Source organism: Molothrus aeneus, chromosome 7 (genome assembly GCF_037042795.1).
Source record: "Molothrus aeneus isolate 106 chromosome 7, BPBGC_Maene_1.0, whole genome shotgun sequence".
NCBI lineage: Eukaryota > Metazoa > Chordata > Aves > Passeriformes > Icteridae > Molothrus > Molothrus aeneus.
In genome coordinates this window covers 34,039,756-34,057,585 of record NC_089652.1, presented here as the reverse complement: position 1 = coordinate 34,057,585, position 17,830 = coordinate 34,039,756, and the positions used below count along the sequence as shown (strand labels likewise).

Sequence of the window (17,830 nt, the reverse complement as noted above, 5' to 3'; positions counted from 1 at the left end):
CTAGGAGAAAAGAAACCTTCTTTTGCTATTCCTCACGCGAAATCCGTTCTGAAGATTCCTTACGGAGCTCTGCTTCTGTCTTTGCAGTGTTCTCTGTGCACAGCCTTCAGTCAGGGAGCAGATGAAAAATGGAGAGACAGAGAGAATTTTTAAAAAGGAGAGGCAAATACTGTGACTTTCTGCTTTGCTGCTTCCTTGGTACAGTCTCTGTCAGAATTTACCTTAGTAAATAACTCTATAACTCTATATATGGAAGGGGAAGTATTTTAGCAAGACGCAAGACTCAGCACAACAAAATCTATTTAAATGCAGCATAATTGAAATGTTAACATAGCCATGAAATGCCCCAAGGTGTTTCTTTGGTGAAGGCTGGGTAAGACACAAAATAGATGCCTGAATACTGTGGTGCAGAAAAAGCCTTTTTGTACTCAAGTCCAGTCTTGTGCTCACCTTACAGAATGTTTGCAAATGCTTGGCTGCTGCTGCTGTGGTTCCTGCTCTTGCCTTCTCCCAGGGAATCTGACAGTTCAGAGAAGCTTTTGGGCTCAAAGGAGGGAAGAGCTCTTGAGCAGGGAGATTTTCCTGCAGGGACTCCCAGCCTCAGCCTGGAGCTCATGCCCTGCCTGGCGGCACAGACCTTGTACCTGCTCAGTGAGTGCCCCAGCTCTGGGGAGATGTGCTGGGAATCTTGTTTCTCCCAGGGTGAGGGTTGATTCTTCATTCAGATTCTGTTAGAGTGACTTGAAAGAAGACAGCATCATTGTACACGAGCTGCTCTTCTCCCCTCCCTCCTCCACGAAGAGCAGAGAATACAAAGTACCGTTAAAATGTTTTTTTCATCTTTCAGATTTTTGCAAAATTAAGCAGTGCCTGTGTTCTAGTCTTTTCTTAGGCAAGTCCTCTACTTGGTAACCCATAAATCATGCTCCTTGAAGCAAGCTGCTTTGCTGCCCCTCCTATGGAAATAAAACCTCCGTGGTGAAGGGGACCCACAAGCAGAAGTGTCCCCACAGCCTGCAGCTGGTGCTGCTGAACAAGGATGGGCCATGGCACAGGGCCCAGTGTGGTTCTGGTTATTCCAAGTGCCATAGCTGTGTGTATCCTAGTCAGCACTCTGGCTCCAGGTTTCAGTCTGCCTGTGTGACACATCTTTTTTTAGCAGCTGATAGACAGAGAAGACCAATCCATGCGACTCTTGCTTTATGAGGCGCCGCAGGTTTTTTCGAGAGGTTAAGTTCAGTTTGATCTTCAGCAGCAAACTGTGATTTCAGAAGAAAAATGAACTTGACAACTGTTTCAACAACCTGAATGTTTATGTATATCTTCACTTAATGCCTAAAGTCAATATTTGTTAAGTCTGATTGATAAAAATATGTTCCTTTCATCAAGGTCAAATTAATTTGAGGAAATTTGCTTTTGCTTACCATGCTGCTTTTGCACAGAATCCCTTGTCAGGCTTTGCAAAAAACTATTGCAGTCATTTTCTCATTTGAATTATGATTAGCTTCACTATGAACTTCCCTGAGAACACCACCTCATTTGAATGTGTCTTTTTTTAAAGGATGCCACAGATTGGATTCCAATTCAGACAGGTGATAAATTACCTGTCTTGACCTAATTCATTAACTTTAATGGTATTTGAAGTCTTTATTTTATTCAGGATCCTCCAATAGACCTGTCTTGTAGACATCTTTATAATAATGTCCATTCATCAGCCACTTAAAGGGCATCACTTAAAACTGGATGTGACTGTGAGGATACAGACTCTTTTCTGGGTTGTGTTCTGCCTTAGGATTCTGTCACTGCCATATTTTCTGAAAAATCCCTTCACCAGTATTTCTTCTCCTGGGAAGCTTGAGAAGCCTCAGAGAAAAATGAAAACAGTAATTATCTGATTTGCTTCTCCTGTTTTGCTGCTTTGGAATGTGGTTGGGTGTGGTGGTGTTCACAGGGGTCCCAGGAGAAGGGAAGAGATGAGAACCTTGACTCCATGTTTCAGAAGGCTGATTTATTATTTTATTATATATATTATACTAAAAGAAAATTATATATTAAAACTATACTAAAAGAATAGAAGAAAGGATTTCATCAGAAGGCTAGCAAAGAATAGAAAGGAATGGAATGATAATAAAATCCTGTGACTGCTCACAGCCTCGACACAGGTGGCTGTCATTGGTCATCAAGTAAAAACAATTTCACATGCTGGGTAAACAATCCTCCAAATCACATTCCAAAGCAGCAAAACATGGAGAAGCTGCAGCTTCCCAGCTTCTCAGGAGAAAAAATCCTAATGAAAGGATTTTTCATAAAATATGTCTGTGACAGTTGGAGATTGTTTATCCAACATGTGAATTGTTTTGGCTTAAAGACCAATCACAATCCGGCTGTGTCGGGACTCAAAGCAGTCATGAGTTTTCAGGTTTTCATTACCATTCTTTGTAACCTTCTGTCTGTATCCTTTCTCTATTCTTTAGTATACTTTTAGTGTAGCATTCTTTTATATAATATAAGTACATCAAATAATAAATTAGCCTTCTAAGAACATGGAGTCAGATTCATCAATTCCTCCTTCGTCCTGGGGACCCAGCAAATACCGCAGGATTCCTTGGATGTTGCAGGCTACATCAGGCTGACTTTGCATGAGACAGTGAAGCTTGGGAAGGAGCTCTGGAGCTGTGTGTTAAATATGTATGGCTGGATTTATGTAAATTCAAAATTCATCTCATGAAAGTTGGAACTGCTGCCTTCACAGGGCACAGCCACCCCATGAGTTGTACCACAGATGTGGAGTTACCCTGTGGGATACACAGGAGGGCTAATGGTGGCATCACTTTGGAACAGCTCCTTAGGGGATGGACAGAGGATGGTGGAGGATTTCCTCCAGATATTTTGAGTATTACTTTCAGTTGTACTATTAAAACTATGAAAGTCATGCTATGCCACAATGAGCTTAATTGTAGAAAGAAGAAAACAACCCTCTGTGGATTTGTGCCTGATGCAGATTCCTCTTGTGATCTCCTATATTCTCTTTAAAATGTGGGGCTCTTACCAGGTGATTCCCATTGTGTGCTTCTGAAAACGGATCAGTTTAGGAAAGGGAAACATGACAGGGCTGAAAAAGCAACTTAGCACCAAAACTGGAGTGACAAACCAGCAACTTTTATTTTCCAACCACAGAACCAACTTTCTGTCTCGCGTTAAAATAAATGCATGTGCAACAACTACTAACACTACACCAAAGAAATCACCAAAGCTGCTTGTGAACTGACATTTAACCACTGAAGGCTACTGGATTTGTCCTTCTTCTTCTGTGTCTGAGGAGAGATGTGTGGAAGGACGGTGAAAAAGCTGTGGCAGGAAATGGGAATTGCTGTCTCCTCATCACTCTGAATTGCTACTGGCACAAACACACAGAAAAAAAAATCAATCAGGTTAAATTCATGAGAACTGTGGCATTTGCAAAGCTTCAGATGATGGCAGGATGGAACCTTATGGTGGTAACCTGGCCTGAGGGGATGTGGTGCCACAGGGAGACCAGCAGCAGATGTGGCTGGAGTTCACCACAGTACTCATTAAAGCATGAAACAAAAACCCACATCGGATTTAATGCATGTTAAATAGTTTTAATTAATTGTACAGGTGTAGTCAGGTAACAGGAGTTTTTCGTAATGGATTTCCTAATCCTAATTTGATGAGGTTTTCCTACAACCTCATCAAAAAGAAACAAGAAAGAAAAAAAAATGCTGCAAAATAACAATTTTGCCTTCTGGAACCTCTCCTTTTTAAATGTGGTAGTGGAATTGTTTTTCACAGTTACGCAAGTATTGTGTATTTTTCTTTTAGTTAGATATGCCCCTGTCTTTTAGAGGCAGTTGAAAGAAAAGCCTTTTGTTTCTGCTGTCCTTTATTCTGTATGCTGGACTGAGAGCAGTGAAGAAGTTTGAGAGAAGTAGAAAATGATGCTTTTTGGAGAATAATTGAATGTGTTCAGAATGGAGAGTATTTGGTAGTGCAGTGGAGGGAGGGACAATGAGGAGCATGGAGCAAAATAGAAAGCTTGGGAGATATCAAAAAGACATGTCCAAACAGGGCAAAAAAAAAAATAATGCTAATAGACTTTTCAGAATAAAGCAAGACTTTTTTTCTAAATTTCAGTAGAGTTATTATATTTTGGTTGTTAGAAAAAGTGAAGGTGAAGTGTACATATTTAAATCTTGCTGTTGCTAGAAATGCTCTCTCAATTTAATTTTTTTTTCTTCAGGAAGAATTTAATTGTCCTGAAACCATTCAAACTCATTCCCTCTTTAACTGTTTTTTGAGTTTTGTTGGGTTTTTTTTGTTGGTTTTTTTTTCCCCCACAGTAATCATCTATTCAGATTTTTTCTTTACAGATCATTCTGATATTCAGGTATTTAATGGCTCTTATTAAAAGTTAGTAAATAAATAACTAAATAAAGTAACACATGTAGCCCTGGTGTAAATACCTTGGCAATTCCATGTTTACTCTCAGGAGGTGGAAATAGGGCTGATCTTTGTGGTGCCCTTCAGCCTCCAAAGCACATCACCTGAGTCTCATTTTCAGTGTTATCCTTTGCAGCTCTGCCTCCCATAATCTCAGGCTCTGGAATCCTGAAATTGGCACTGAGAACCATCATGTTTTATTAACTTTTTTCTCAGCCTTTTCTGCTTGTGGCCCAAGAATGAAGCAAGGGGCAGGTTACAGGGATTGCATTTATTTACATTATGGCCACTAATAAAATGTGTAAATGACATCTCCTGTGAAAACTGCATTTTTTTCTTTTCCTTTACATGTAAAGGTACATGCAGCTACATAAAAATATAACTGTACTTGATCCTAAAAGCTACAGGTGGCTGAAATGATTCATCACTGGAGTTTTCTGTTCACCAGTTCTTTGATTTATAGGATGGGAAAAGGAAGGGGTTTTATTTTGGGCTCTAGAGACCTGAAATGCTTTGCAAAGAAAAAAAAAATAAAATCCTGAAACAACAGCTGGAGAACCTACAATGAAAAAAATACAGAATGATGTTATCCTATGTAAAATATTCAGTAAAATTAAGGTTTCCTGCATATATTATGTGTGGTTATGGCAATACCATGCATGGGCAATAAGGAAGCTCTGACTTGCAGCTGAAGGAAGAAATGAATGAAAAGCAACTCTTGGCCTTCTGTTACCTTCAAACTCAGTGCCACTGAATCAGTCACACATTGCCAAGGCTCATTAGCTGGCTAAAATATAAGAAATGCAGCAAGGGGAGATGGATCATGAGGAAACGGCAGCAAATGTTGCCACAGTTGCTGATTGTGTTTGCAGCTGGTGCTCCAACTTTGGTGCTTCCAGAAAAGTTCTTGCTGAGCAATCCCAGCTGGGTGCCAGGTGAGATGACATCAAATCACCAAAGATGGAACTGTGTGTGTTCTCCCAAGCACTGGGACAGCAGGTTTGAGTCACAGTGACTTCCTAGGCTTTGGGATTTGATGGCTCCCATTTCCCGGCTCTCTGGACACCTGCACTTGTGCACCCTGACACATGGGTGACACCCATGGGTGAGAAATGCCCAGGAAAACACTGCCAGCCTTGAAAACTGGCAATTGTGAGTGCTTCCAGGCACCAGCAGCAATATACAACCTAAAGCAAAATTTGTCATGAATTGTTCACTTCCATTTGGGACAAACACGCTCCAAAAGTCAACTTGAGTCCCACCCTGCTTGCTGCAGGGAGAAATTTAAATGTTCAGCTTCCTTAGGTGACTGAACATCTGCTTGTGAGGGAGTGTGTCACTTATTGTAGTCCCTGCCAGGGTCCAGGAGTACATATGTCTGTCTCCTTGGGATAAAAACAGTCAATAATTGAATAAGGATTTTATTTCTCTAGCATAATTTTTCCTTGCTACCAGTTTTTAATTTTGCTTCTAACCTAAAGTCCTTTCTGTTATCCTTCACTGGGTTTAGTTTGCACATACACAATGTTCACTTACTGAATCTCATGTTTGGTTCTCTGGAACCTGCTGCTATTTTTGCAATTGATTCCAAGTCCTTGGCTGAGTTTCCAGAAAGGCTCTGCCTCATGAGCCTGAGGTTTCTGCTTGGCAATTTTTTGAGGATTTTATCTGTCAAGTGTAGTTGTGTTCACGAAGAGAAGCAATTTCTGAGGTACTACTTCCATGAAGAGGCATGAAATTGGGCATTGGGAAAAGCTATTACAGGTGTCTTTTGTGATTTCAGAATGATTTAATTATGGTTTTCCACATAACTACAAACCGAGCAAAGTAAATAAAGTTGCCAGCTTTTTTTTTTTTTTTGTTTTCCCTTTTTCTTCACCCCCTTCCCCCTCAAGTATCAGTAAAAGAAAAATAATATTTTTTTGGCCTCTCTGCAATATTTTAAAAGTTCCACACCCTTCCCAGCTCTGTTGCACCGTTATATCTATAGCATTAGATGAGGCAACACAACAAAGAGAGTCTCAACTTGTTATTTATCCCTAGAAATTATTGCTCCAGAGGAGGACTGAGACATCTTGGTGTGCCTCATGTAGGGAACAGGGCATTGCCATGCTGGGGTGTATTCACTTGAGGCACATTATAGAGATTTTCAGCTGATTTTTGTGGGCCATTGGACTGGGCCGTGCCCAGAAATCCAGGTATGAAAACACACCCTGGGTTTTGGGTGAGCTCATGAGGGAGTGAGATGGTTCAGAGACTGTTTTAAGAGAGGCACTGAGCATTGATGATGCTGTACTGTGAGCTGGCTTCCCATATATAAATAAAGCTGAAAAACATATCTAAAACCACAGGAAGCCACACTTTTTCCACTTAGAAGTCCTTGTCATCCAGTGACCAGATGAGCTGGGTGGAACTGTGTGCCTAGGTGAGGGGACAGGAGAGACAATCAGGGACTCCAACGTTACTTAGATTTCCAGAGCTCCCCCTGAGAGCTTTCTGAGCATCCTTTACTGCCACAAAACATTCCTGAGCGTTTTTCCCAGCAGAGCCTGCTCTGCTCCTGCCAGCAAGTTGCTGCTCTGGTGGCCAAGCATTCCTCACGCACTCAACTGGGATTTGCTTACAAGGCTGAGAAATTGTGAGCTCATTCTGGAAATGCATTTTATACTACTGAGTCCGGACCACTAAAAAGCCCAGGTGATCTGCTCCTTCTGACTTCTGGACCTCTCTGTAGTTTTTCCATTCTGCCATTCTCAGACTTTATCACTCCCTGCTTTCATCTCTGGCCTTTTCACGTGTGCAGTATTGTCAGGCTTCATATCTCATTAGACACCCATAAAGGTTATTACCTGTACCTCATGAACATGTACTCAGTGCTATGAAAATTGGTATATTGAATGGCATTGAATATGCCTATAACTATAAATGGGTTTATATAAACTTAAATAAATGTGTATTCTTCTCGTAGCTATTCCTTTGAATTTATATATCTCATGTCCAGGTTAAAAAACAGATAAATTACTCTCTTTAGCCATGAAATCATTTACCCAGTTTGTTTTTTCCCAGGTGAACTTTTCTTTAGCTTATGCTTGTGTATGGCAGCCAAGGTATAACTGAAACAGCAAAAGGTCAGGATAATGAGCCATTTCCATGGGTGAAGCCAATATTTCTCTACATGCCCCTTACCTGCTGATCTCATCTTTTAAAGTGTTGTGTGATGCTATGGTTGAAGAACACCACATAAAACAAATTGTTTTGAAGCTGAGCCAAATATTGTAGGTCAAGATTTAGGCAGGCAGAAATTTCAATAGTACATCCTTGAAAAATGAATTTATCCATGGACTGGGTAGGGAGATACTGTTCAGTGATATTTTTAAGATAGTTATACTCTGAAAAGAACTGCTGAATGTTATGGAAACATATTATTTAATGGCTTTTTATTTGGTTGGTTTTTAGTTTTTTTGGTTGTTGTTTTTTTATTTTTTGGTTTTGTTTGGTTTTTTGGTTTTTTTTTTTTTTTGGTTGGTTGGGTTTTGGTTTTTTTTTTCCTTTGTTTTTGTTTTTTTTTTTTTTTTTTTTTTCTGCAACATTCCTTCTTCTCTCTGATGTGTTTGAAATGACTGCAGGGCAAAAAAAAAAAGAGGGAAAAAAATCTGTCTTTTGTAAGAAATATCTTGTTACTCCGAAGCAGCCTGAACTTACTCAGCAAGACGTGCCCATTTTCACTGAACAATAATCACAGTGAGACACTTCTGGTTGTGTGCAGACTGACAGGCAGATTAAACAAGATATGTAATTTTCCTGTAATCATAAAGCAGACAAACATGCTGTAATGTCTATTTAAACTAACAAATTAAGTTGTTCAGCGACTGATTGCCAACACATAGACAGTGATGTGGGGAAAGATACAATAGAGGGTTGAGATACATCAGGTGAAATTGTGAAGCACAATCCATGTGCCACCATCAGCTGCTCTTTTCCCAGTAAAACTTCCTGCATCACTTCTTGCTGCAGGCCAAGATTCTCCTGCTGATGGGGCTGAGCTCTGACACAGTGCATTAAGGCCATTTTTACAAATAAATTCTAACTAATGTGACAAAATGAGGTGCTCAGCCTTTATGTGACAGCACTGTCCTCACAGCAGTGGTTTAGGAAGGGACAGCCAGGACTTCCCAGGTGTTTCCTGAGCCCCAGGGGTGTTCACACATCACAGCCCATCATCCTTTCCTCCACAGGATGCACCAGCTGCTGCACGATGTGTTCTCAGGTTGAATCAATACTGCTGGAAAAAAGGCTTGCTTGCCTGATGATGATAGTAATGAAAAAGGGTGGAAATACAGCAATCTGTTAATACATTTTATCCAGTAAAAAATTTATGGAAAATTTAGGAGCAGCCTGGTACCCAGGACAAAGCACCATCCTCAAGCATCATTTTTCTCCCTCTGTCTTAAAATTATTATTGTAACACTTCAGCCTTATGAAGAGATTCTGCCCTCAGGAATTTGAACTCGTGGAATTACCTATCAGCAGTCCTAACTTAGACATCCCAGCAGTGTGAAGGAAAAGGCTTGTGGTTATACCCAGGACTTAGAGTTTGCTTTGGCTTGCTGTCAGAGCTCAGGATGCAGAGTTTTAACTTGTCATTCTGGGACCTGACTACCCTGTCTGTGAGTTGTACAGAAATCCTGCACTACCTGATGCATCCTGGGGCAGGGCAGCTGGGCTGGCTACAGACTTCAGCTGTAAATGGCTGAGTCTTTAACAGAGCCCAGTTTATTTTTCTGAATGGATGTTTTTTGGGTTTTTTTCCCTAGGAGCAAATAAACCCCAACATTTTTAAATTTGACTCCTTGTGCTTTTCTGCTGAATTTGACAGAGCTCACTCACAGCAGGGCTGTAAGGTCATGATCTCTGATTTCCATGTCTCTTTTTCTATGCTTCATCTACCATAGCAGAGTTATGGGCTGAGGTGTCTGACAAAGTTCATTACAGTTCTGTCCTTTTTGCTTTTGTGGTAAGATATTAAAAACTAATAACATGACCCAACAAATGTAAGATAAAAACATGCTGCATTATTTCAGTCCAGCAGTTGAACTCTATCAATCAAGCCACCCTTTTCTGCCAGAGAAGCAATCCATGGAGCTTTATATTGTCTCTCTAGCATCAACAATAACAAACAAACAAAAAACTTACAGTAGATTGCAACAAAATCTAATTTGTGAAAGGGTTGTTCTTAAAAAACTCAAAGCATAAGCCAGAAAAGAAAAATAAGGGTTATGGCATGTGTGTGATAAGAATAGTCTAGACATTAGTGTATGAATATTGAATCACAAAAACTGAATAAAACAGAGATAAAATCAAGTAAATTTATGAAACATAAAGATGCCAAAAAGAATACTAATATTCAAGAAAAAAAAAAAAGAGATTGCACAGAGTTCAATTAGAAGAATAGTTGAGTAACAAGCTCCTGTAAGTTTTCCTTTGGGTATATTTCAGACACAAGGAAAAGGAAAATATCTTAGTTCCATCATGAAAACTTGTGGTTTAGCATCAGGTAGTATGTTGCTTGAGGAACAGAGTGAAGGAACCTCCTGGGTCACATAAATGGTTTCTGGTATTTCAGGGCCCTTTCCATATGCTGGTTTTCCTTGGTCTATCATGATCCATGTCAAAAGCAAGCACTTATTTTCTGTCCCTGCTCTTCCCACTCAAAGAGGAGTTCCAGAACCTGATTATGTTAATAGCTAAGAACCTTCTCATTTTCAGCCAGAATTTATTAATGGGCAATTTATACTCATTTGTACTTCTGCCAATAGCCCTTTAGTTTAAATTGTCTCTTTCCCTGCTGTTGATCCTCTGATATATTCATAGACAGCAGTCCTAATTCCTCTTCATTTTCATCCCCTGGCACCAATCAAGATGAAAATTTACAGTCTCCCCATCAGATTGCAGCTCTCCATTCCCCTGCTAATCCCTCAGGCTGTGATTCTGCTTAAAGCTGAGTTTATTTTCCTTGTACCCATTGGGGTGTGCACAGCTGCCAGCAGCTGCCTCCTGGAAGGGAAGCACTCAGGAGCATCCTGGGCCTTGACATCAACACTTTTCTATGGGAAACATTTCTCCCAGTGCTCTCAGTGATGCATTTCCCTTTTTCCCAGGCAGCATTGCACTGGTAGCTCCTGGTCACTCTCTGGTGAACTATGTGACAAGGATCCTTTGTTGTTTCAAATTGGGAAGTCCTGAACTGACAACAGAAGCTCTTGCTTTTATCCCCTTGGTGTATTGTCTGGCACTTTCAGCATGTAAACTTCAGCCAGTTTCTTTTATATGCACCAGCTCTGTATTTTTGATGTTTATCAACATTACAGAGTCAGTAAATTTTAATTCACAGAGTACTGAAATGTTGTCAGTACTCTCCAGTATATATTGTCATTACAAAAAGAACAGGACAGGATTTTCATATTACATAACTGGGAACCCATTGCAGCCAGAAGACTTTATTATCATGCAGGAGGTTCAGGAATAATGGCACCTAAGTACACTTTTCTCTGTGTGTGCCTCAAGTCTGCTTTCATAAGATCATACAGAATCACAGAAATGTTTGGGTTGGAAGAGACCTTACAGAGCATCTAATTGCATCCCACAGCACCCAGTCCTCACCCCACCTGGTGAGGCTGCTCAGGGCCCCATCCAACCTGGCCTTGGTTGTTTTCCCTGTCTGGAAAGACAAAGCTAACAGGTGTAGGCACACAGTTTGTGGTAACTGGGAGTGGGGCTGGCCCAGCCTCATCCCCAGTGGGTACAGCTGTGAGAAGCAGGCGAGCAGCATTGAAGGTAATGAGGTGAGGTGTGCTGACCAAGCACCAAAGGGAACTGAGGGCACACAGGTGCAATGCAGTAACCATGAGGGTGTAAAAGGTTGGGCTAAAGAACAAGAAGAGTAGATGCTTGAAGCCTAAGCCTTCTGGTGAGTTGTGGTGTTACTCTGTATGGGGTGAGGACTTCTAGCATAGTTATTTGGTGATTCCCTGTGTTTTGTGGCTGTCTCAACTGTGACAAACAGGTACATTGGTAAATCTGTGGGATTTTTTTTTTGGTGGTTTTTTTGGTTTTTTTTTTCCACAGTCCCCAATAGCCACCAAATAAACAAATAAATTCAGTATTAAGAAGCTCCACGCTGAGCTTATTTTTCACTTTGTAGAAACAGCCAAAACATCTGAGCATGAGAACCTGGTGTGAACCCTTTGTGAACCTCATGTCAGCTCGGGAGGAACTGACAAAAAGGATAGTCAGATCAATTGCTTAAACCTTTCATTAAAAAGCCATTCAGGGGAAGTTAGTTCCTTATATCATTCATCTTGAATGAACTGTGATAAGCAGTGTGTTTCATTGAACACAGAAGGAATAAATGAAGGCAGGATTTTATTATGGTGAATGCCTGTGGGAGCAGTTTGTCCAGGAAGCTTACAGCTCCTCTGAGTCATTGTCAAAGGTGTATCACTTTAGGGGAGGTGAGATCAGCAGCATCTTTGCCTGATTGACTGCTCTCCTGTGGGACCAGATGCCTGGGAGTTAGAGCAGCATGAAAGGCGGAAAGCCTAAGATTGGCATGGGTGGCTTTTGTGGCAGACCTGGCTCACAACTTCAGAGAGTTCATGGAGATGTAGGGAAGTAAAAAATGCTGCCCTTCATGTCTCCTGTGGAAGAAAGAAAATACTGAACAAAGTGACCTAAATCACTACTCCCTGGGTTTGGGGAAAGTAGATCATCCTAAAGGCGCTCACAGCTGCTTCTGCTCCCCCGTATTTCTGCAAATCTCAGGGCTTGCTCTGCAGCTCCTTGTCTTGAACTGTGGCTCTGCCAGAGAGCTGTAAAGCTCTCTCCTGTTGTTTCCTTCAGTGCAGCTCCTTCCTTTAAATCTTGCAGCCGAAATACCAGGCTTTGACAAATGCAGAGGTTTCTGTAGCTGTGATGAAAGTGGAAGGCTCAGTGATGCTCATTCTTCACTGCCTGTGTACTTTGTAAACCAGTTCTGGCTGAGAAAGGGAGATCAAAGTGGGTGCAGAATCTTAGAAGAGACAAGAAATGACAGTCCCTGGCTTTCATCTCTTTAAATGTCCTAGCTGGAGCATTAAAAATATCAGTGTTCTGCTTCATGATTTTTCTTTGCCTCCTCACTTCCCAAGAAACCTGTTACAAATCTAACCAAGCCTTAAATGTATACACTGTCTTCCATAGCTTGTCCTTCAATATTTCAAACATTGCCAGAGGCAGTCAAACTCTGTTTTCTTCCAAAGGTTTTCAGGATCACTATTACAGCTGTTACAAACTAGCTAGTAAAGTAGAAAATACATTTGCTATTTTAGTGTTTAATGTTTTATTTATTAGAGGCATCAGGTAGAGGCATTAATAGCATGCCCTAACTCTTGGTCAGTCCTGAAGGGCTCAGGCAGTTGGACTAAATGATCATTGTAGGTCCCTTTCAAATGAAATATTCTTTCCTAATCTATTCTGTTTTGTTATATTCTATTAATCTATTCTACTTTGTTATTGTGTTTTTTGCTTTTTCACTTATGGGTTCCCTCAGCGGGGTTAGCAGATCAGCAACAGAGCAAAAATTTCTGGGGCCAAAAAGTGTCTGTCACAATAAAAAAACCAAAATGTATTTGAAATGATCTGATGTATAATTTAGGGGAGAAGGGGAAAATGTCAGTCTGAAGTCAGAAACAGATGGCAGCTAGCAGTGGTTCTTTAATGGTTTTGTAAGGAAAATGCAACTATTTTAGTGCTAAAAGCCACTCATGTGATACTGGAATAACCTAAAATTAATGAAATACAGCCATTTTTTGTGGAAAAAAATGAGCAGATAGACCTTTGTTGTTGTTGCTTGGGGTTGTTTTGGTTGTTTTTTTTTTTTAATTTTGTTTTTAATTTTCCCCAAATGGGCCTCAATTGCCAATTTATTGTCACTGTTCTCCAGCTTTCCTGGCTGTGTGCAGCTCTGTTCTGGTTCAAGCTGCTGCCTGTCTGCATCCATTATGGAAAGAGTGCAAACAAACCAAGACTCCCTGTTTGTGAGTCAAACAGTTCTCATCCAGTAGGAGCTCCTGGCTGTGGAGCATCAGCCAAATATTGGAGGAAGAAAATTATAGGTGGTAAAAGATGGTTGATCCATGTTTGCTCAGAAAATGAGATGTATGTGGTGATTTTGTTCAGATAGATGTATTAACTCAACAGCTCTACATCTCAGCCTGCAGAACCATTTTAGGGAAGTTCTCCAGTTTACCCTCTATTTGGGACTTGCTCTTGGAAACGTGTAGCAGATTTTAAGGACTGAACTAGGGACAGGAAAACAACAAGGCCAGCCACAGCCACAAAATGCATTATCTTCCTATGCACGGGCCCAAAAGGCAGAGAAATATACCAGAAACCACTGGGAAAATGGGCAGATTTACAGAGTGCGTGGTTTATGGACCTCTGGGCAGTCTGTAGATTGTGTGGCAAAGAGTTCTAGGGAATGCCCTGAGAAAATTGTGTGAAACCACTTTCTTTTTAAAGTAGTTGCATTAGAATAAGTAGTAACTTTGTGTGCCAGCCACATCCGCTTTTCTCCCAAAATTTCAGCTTAATTTTGACAGCGGCAGTCGCTCCAGAATGGAAGCTCCAGGGCTCAGATGCTGATAGAGACTCTTCTTCATATTCAAGTTCATTCTACTCCCAAGTAGAACTCCATGAATAATGATCAGATGGATTAAAACTGTTCCCATATTAGGATACAGATTTCTCATTTTCCTTAGGTCATACCCAGTTACTTAAAGCCAGCCCTGTAGCAGAAATTTCTCTGTCCATTTGCAGGTTACTTTCTGACTCATCTGAATAGTTTTGAAAAATACCCTCAGAGCACCTCCTTAAGCTGGGTTTCTCAATCTTTTTTTTTCCTTTTCCTGGAGGGGGAAAAAAGTGTTGTTCATTAAAATAGTGGGGTTTTTTTGATCAGCAAAATTATTGAAACATGACAGCTTGAGCTGGGAAGGGTTGGAGTGGTTTTTGTTTGGTTTTGTGCTGTTTCATTCTGGAAAACATTGCAGTCTGTATTTCTACAAGATTTCTACAGTTTGTTTGCATCATGCATTGTGCTGATGGTGTGTATTTAAGCAGATTCTATGAAGGATGTCTGCAGTAATGACATATATAATCTCCATGGGTTTATCCAGTATTACACATCCAACGTTAAATTATTGAGGCAGAATGTATCTCCATTGTCTGGTGTGAAGGTTGTGTGTGCACATCATTAAATCAAAGCAAGCTTTTAAAAGTTAGAAAATCAATTGGTATGAGGAATAATAAAGACATAGGTGTTGACAATTTTTTTTTTTATAACTGTTACCATTTCAGGATTGTTTTTGCTTTAGTTTATTTTTTTTCCCAACAATAGTTATGGCTAACATGCATAAAATGGATGTTTAAGCAGAGCAACAGTACACCTCAATTATAAACTTTTGAGCAACTCTTGATAGACATAAATGCTGATTTCCAGTGTTTAACTTGCTGACATAGAGTTGTCATAGCAAGTTCTTTACAGGGTGTGTGTGTGTGTGATGTATTCCCAGCTAACGTAAATGGTAGTGGTGCTTCCTTCCTGAGACATGCACTGAAATGTAGTTCAGTGTTTCTAAAAGTTTGTGATTTAGGAATAACACAAACGTTTAGTAACATCTTGCTCTGTTGCCATTCCCAGAGCTGCTCCCCAAGTGCCAGCAGATGAATTGCCAGCACAGATGTGCCATCACCAGGAACGGCACCCGCTGCTACTGCAGGGATGGATACGAAACAAGCGCTGACGGGAGAAGCTGCACAGGTAAACCAGAAATACCATCAACATCCAGGTGCTCCATGGTTCCCTGCTGGCTCTCAGGGCCAGGGAGCTGGTGGACAGCCAGCACAGAAACGTTGCTTCCTCATGCTTCTTCAAAGGCGTTGGTCAGGGACAAGCGTGGGCTTTTGGGGCAGGGAATAGGAAAGAGTGTCCCTAAAATGAGAATCAGGACCTCCCTCCTGACTCTCTAATGCTCCTGTGCCCCTGCAGCAGCTCCCCTGAAGTCACAGAAGGATCAGTGTGCTGGGGTTTTTCACGAATAGGGTGGGACTGTTGGGATATGTTTGTTGAGCTTTGTTGTAGATCAGCCTCGTTACATCACTGAGACAATTGGAAGATGGTAACAGCTCACATACTGCCAGCAGTCAAAGATTTTTTTTGTTGTTGTTACAGAGTATTTTAAAAAACTTCTAGCCAATATACTATTGCCAGAGCTTACAGACAATTGTTCTAGCCAATCACTGAAAGTTCAGGTCTGCCTGCTTCAAACAACGTTTGCTTTAAGCATCATCTTCCCTTTACTATTTCCCACAGCTCAGCTGGACTGGAGGAGTTCTGGAGTTACAGCTCAGTTGTGTGAGCTGCTCTCTCTCCACACCTCCCCACCAGGAGAGTCTCTAAAACTTGAAGTGTTTCACCTCGCAGCAATGAAGTCTTACTTAGATTAGGATTTTATAAATGAAGCCTCCCAAGGATACACAATTTAGCTGGGAATGTTATTTTGGAGTAATTAATTGTAGAATTAAATTGTAGACTGTTCTCTTCCATTTTTGAAATATATGACTTCTTCAATCTCTGTCCAGGTGTTTGTTTCTTGCTTTATTTTTTGTCTCTATTAATAATCATAATTGAGTTCTATGGCCCTATGGATGTTCTCACTACCAATCACTTCTCTCTCCAACTAAAAGTACTGAGCCAGATTCTTCATAAATATAATTTATTATAAGTTCTTTCTCTATATGGCTGTCATGTTTTGTGATTAAAATATATATCTCAGGAAATAATTTAAACAGTGGATTTTTTTAGAATGTCAATTTATTACTTAAACCCTCAACCACTGTTAAATAGCTTATCTTGATTTTATGGTATTATTTTTATACACCCTAGTTGAGAAAAATGTTCTTTATATTTATTAGAGTATATAGTTTTTGATGTTGGATGGTGGTTTAATGGAGACATGGTGACAGCTCATTTAAGGAACTGTAAGACATTGCCAGCATAAATAGGTTGAGAAGGGTAATCAATTACTTGCTCTCCTGAAATGTTGCTCCATTCATCAACCCTGATAACTAGTGATCTCTGCTGCTAACAAGGACCCAAATGTCTCCCTGACATGATGCCGGCATTGGAGACTACTTGAAATAATGAAGGTTTTATCTTTCAAAATTAAGAGCTATTGAATTTGAAAACTCCTGCCCTTCTTCCTGGCTACTTGAGTGATTTCAACAGCCAACATCCCTGATAAATTCATGGTTTAGGAAAGGAAAAACATCAGGCCTCCCACCAAAATGATTCATGACTTATAAAACTTGCTTAGAATACTCAATTTTATTGAATTTCTTTCTTTTTTCCTAATCCCTAAACTAGATCTTGTTAATGTCCCTTTAGATGTGAATGAATGTGACACGTATGGAAGCTGTAGCCAGATGTGTGTAAATACAGAAGGATCCTACACTTGCAGCTGTGTGGAGGGTTATGTGCTTCAGCCTGATAACAAGTCCTGCAAGGCCAAAAATAGTAAGTTTTAACTTCTTTTTTTACCTTCCTGAAAATATTTTGTGGTTTGGTCCCGGAGGAGTCATGTGAAAAGCCAGAGATGAACACAGGTGAGATGAACTTTCCTTCACTCCACTACAAAGAGCTGCACAACAAGCCAAGAAAAAAAAATTCCCTTATTAAGACAATACTCCAAGGGAAATATCAAAAGTTATTATCTGGATATTATTAATTAAAGCAAAATACTCAATTCAGCCAAGATTAGAAGAGTTCCCAGTTCCCTGTTCATAAATAAATCAAAGATTTTCCTCACACAAACAAAAAAAAAGCTGTTTACTCTGGGAAGACAATGGAGACAGGGGAAATGATCATGAGGTAATTGTACCCTTAGGATGAAAAAAGACATGAGATTGCTTTGTCCTTGCATCATCCCAAGAGGTAAATTTCCTGATGTACAAATTCACATGAGGCTTTTTGTTGCTTAGTGCATGTTTTCATTACTTATAGTGGATTGGGTATTTGAGGAAATTAGTCAATTGTGCTTAATGAGGCAATATAGTACACAGTGTTTTCTTATTCAGCATAATGAATTAACAATGCTTTTATATTAAAATACAAAAAAGTTCCTTAAGGAATTCTTCAACATCCACGATACTGAAGCATGTGCAGCTGAGTATGAAGTCATGTTTATTGTGTATATATTTTAAGGCTTCCTTTTTGTAACTCTTTTGCCATCAGAAAATAGAAAGGTCTAGTGATGGTTTTGAGGCTTCTTCA

The 17,830-nt window shown here is 40.2% G+C and overlaps 1 protein-coding gene across 1 annotated transcript in view; it reads left to right on the top strand.

Annotated features, from left to right (window-relative positions):
- LRP1B (LDL receptor related protein 1B) overlaps positions 1–17,830 on the top strand; it is a 631,162-nt gene that overhangs the window by 320,071 nt on the left and 293,261 nt on the right. The window contains exons 4-5 of the mRNA XM_066553313.1: positions 15,200–15,319; positions 16,946–17,074. Of these exons, the coding sequence (XP_066409410.1) occupies positions 15,200–15,319; positions 16,946–17,074 (249 nt within the window). The remainder of the gene's footprint in view (positions 1–15,199; positions 15,320–16,945; positions 17,075–17,830) is intronic.